The sequence below is a fragment of the Oryza brachyantha genome, chromosome 8, assembly GCF_000231095.2.
Source record: "Oryza brachyantha chromosome 8, ObraRS2, whole genome shotgun sequence".
NCBI lineage: Eukaryota > Viridiplantae > Streptophyta > Magnoliopsida > Poales > Poaceae > Oryza > Oryza brachyantha.
In genome coordinates this window covers 16121254-16122348 of record NC_023170.2, presented here as the reverse complement: position 1 = coordinate 16122348, position 1095 = coordinate 16121254, and the positions used below count along the sequence as shown (strand labels likewise).

At 51.7% G+C, this 1095-nt stretch overlaps 1 protein-coding gene across 1 annotated transcript; it reads right to left on the bottom strand.

Moving 5' to 3' along the window:
* LOC102720547 (LOB domain-containing protein 24-like) lies at window positions 1–1095 on the bottom strand. The gene is made up of 3 exons (XM_006660218.1): window positions 892–1095; window positions 290–479; window positions 1–35 (listed from the first exon to the last, which is right to left on the bottom strand). Exons 1-3 carry the CDS (start codon window positions 1093–1095, stop codon window positions 1–3), a joined length of 429 nt encoding a protein of 142 aa, XP_006660281.1.

Below are 1095 nucleotides of genomic sequence, written 5' to 3'. Positions count from 1 at the left end.
TTATAAATCTATAACAGAAAGATCTAATGGCAAATCTGTAAAATCCGTAAGAGTAACAGAAAAGTTAAAGCCCCCGTATTTCGTGGCCGGCCATGCATGCACGCGCGCGCACGCTCTCAAAGTCCATCGAGATTGAGGTACTCGTCGGCCGGGTCCATCAACGACGGCGCCGGCGGCGACTGCTCCTCCTCCTCCTCCTGCTGCTGCTGTCCCCGCACGACGACGACGACCGGACGTCCGCCGGCACGGTCCTGCTGCGGCGGAGGGGGAGGGGGAGGTTGCAGCTGACGGGAGGCGGCGGCGGCGAGGGCGATGGCGAGCAGGGCCTGCGTCCTGGCGAGCTCGCACTGGACGGCGCGGATCTCATCCTGCAGGCGGTTGATGATCCCGGTGCACCCGTACACCGGGTCCTGCACCCGCCAGTACGCCTCCATCGCCATCGTGTTCGCCGCGTTCCCCCTCTCCGCCATGGGCAAGCTCTACGTACCAAAAAAAACATAGACATTTTTTAATACAGTTCTGGTCTGAAATAATTATCACTAATCACTATTACTTATTTGTTAACTTTGTCCACTCGTTTAAAAAAATATTATATATATATATATATGTTACAATAATATTGTGTGGTGCATAAATATCCCACTATATATACAACTTTCACTAATCATCCATTAATTATTTAGATGTTATTACCTAAATATTATTAATAATCAAAGGTAAGGCAGTAATAACCAACAGTTTGACAGGTAAATAAGGACGGAGGGAGTACTCGAGAAAAAGATTGTCACAATACATAAATGCACTTCACAGTTTTCTTTTTTTAAAAAAAAGAAAGACTAAGACTAAAAAATTTGCAGCTAATTAATAAGCAAGCAACAGTAGTGTAGTGACCTGGAGTAGCCTAGCGACGTTGCTGGCGCCGAAGACGGTGTGGACGCAGAAGTAGCGGTGGGGGCGGGACGCCGGGAAGAACGGCGCGAGGACGCAGTCGTCGGCGCATCTCCGCCGCAGGTACCGACACGCGGCGCACCTCCTGGCCGCCGGATGCGGCGGCGGCGGCGGCGGCCGGTCGTCGTCGTCGTCATTCTCCGGCAT

What these genes read in the sequence shown, in the direction of transcription:
- LOC102720547 (XM_006660218.1), bottom strand. Translation starts at nt 1,095, where the DNA reads ATGCCGGAGAATGACGACGACGACGACCGGCCGCCGCCGCCGCCGCCG. An exon ending in ACGTCGCTAGGCTACTCCAG is followed by an intron (nt 480 to 891) that starts GTCACTACACTA and finishes TTTGGTACGTAG; the next exon opens with AGCTTGCCCATGGCGGAGAG. An exon ending in CCTCGCCGCCGCCGCCTCCC is followed by an intron (nt 36 to 289) that starts GTCAGCTGCAAC and finishes CGGATTTTACAG; the next exon opens with ATTTGCCATTAGATCTTTCT.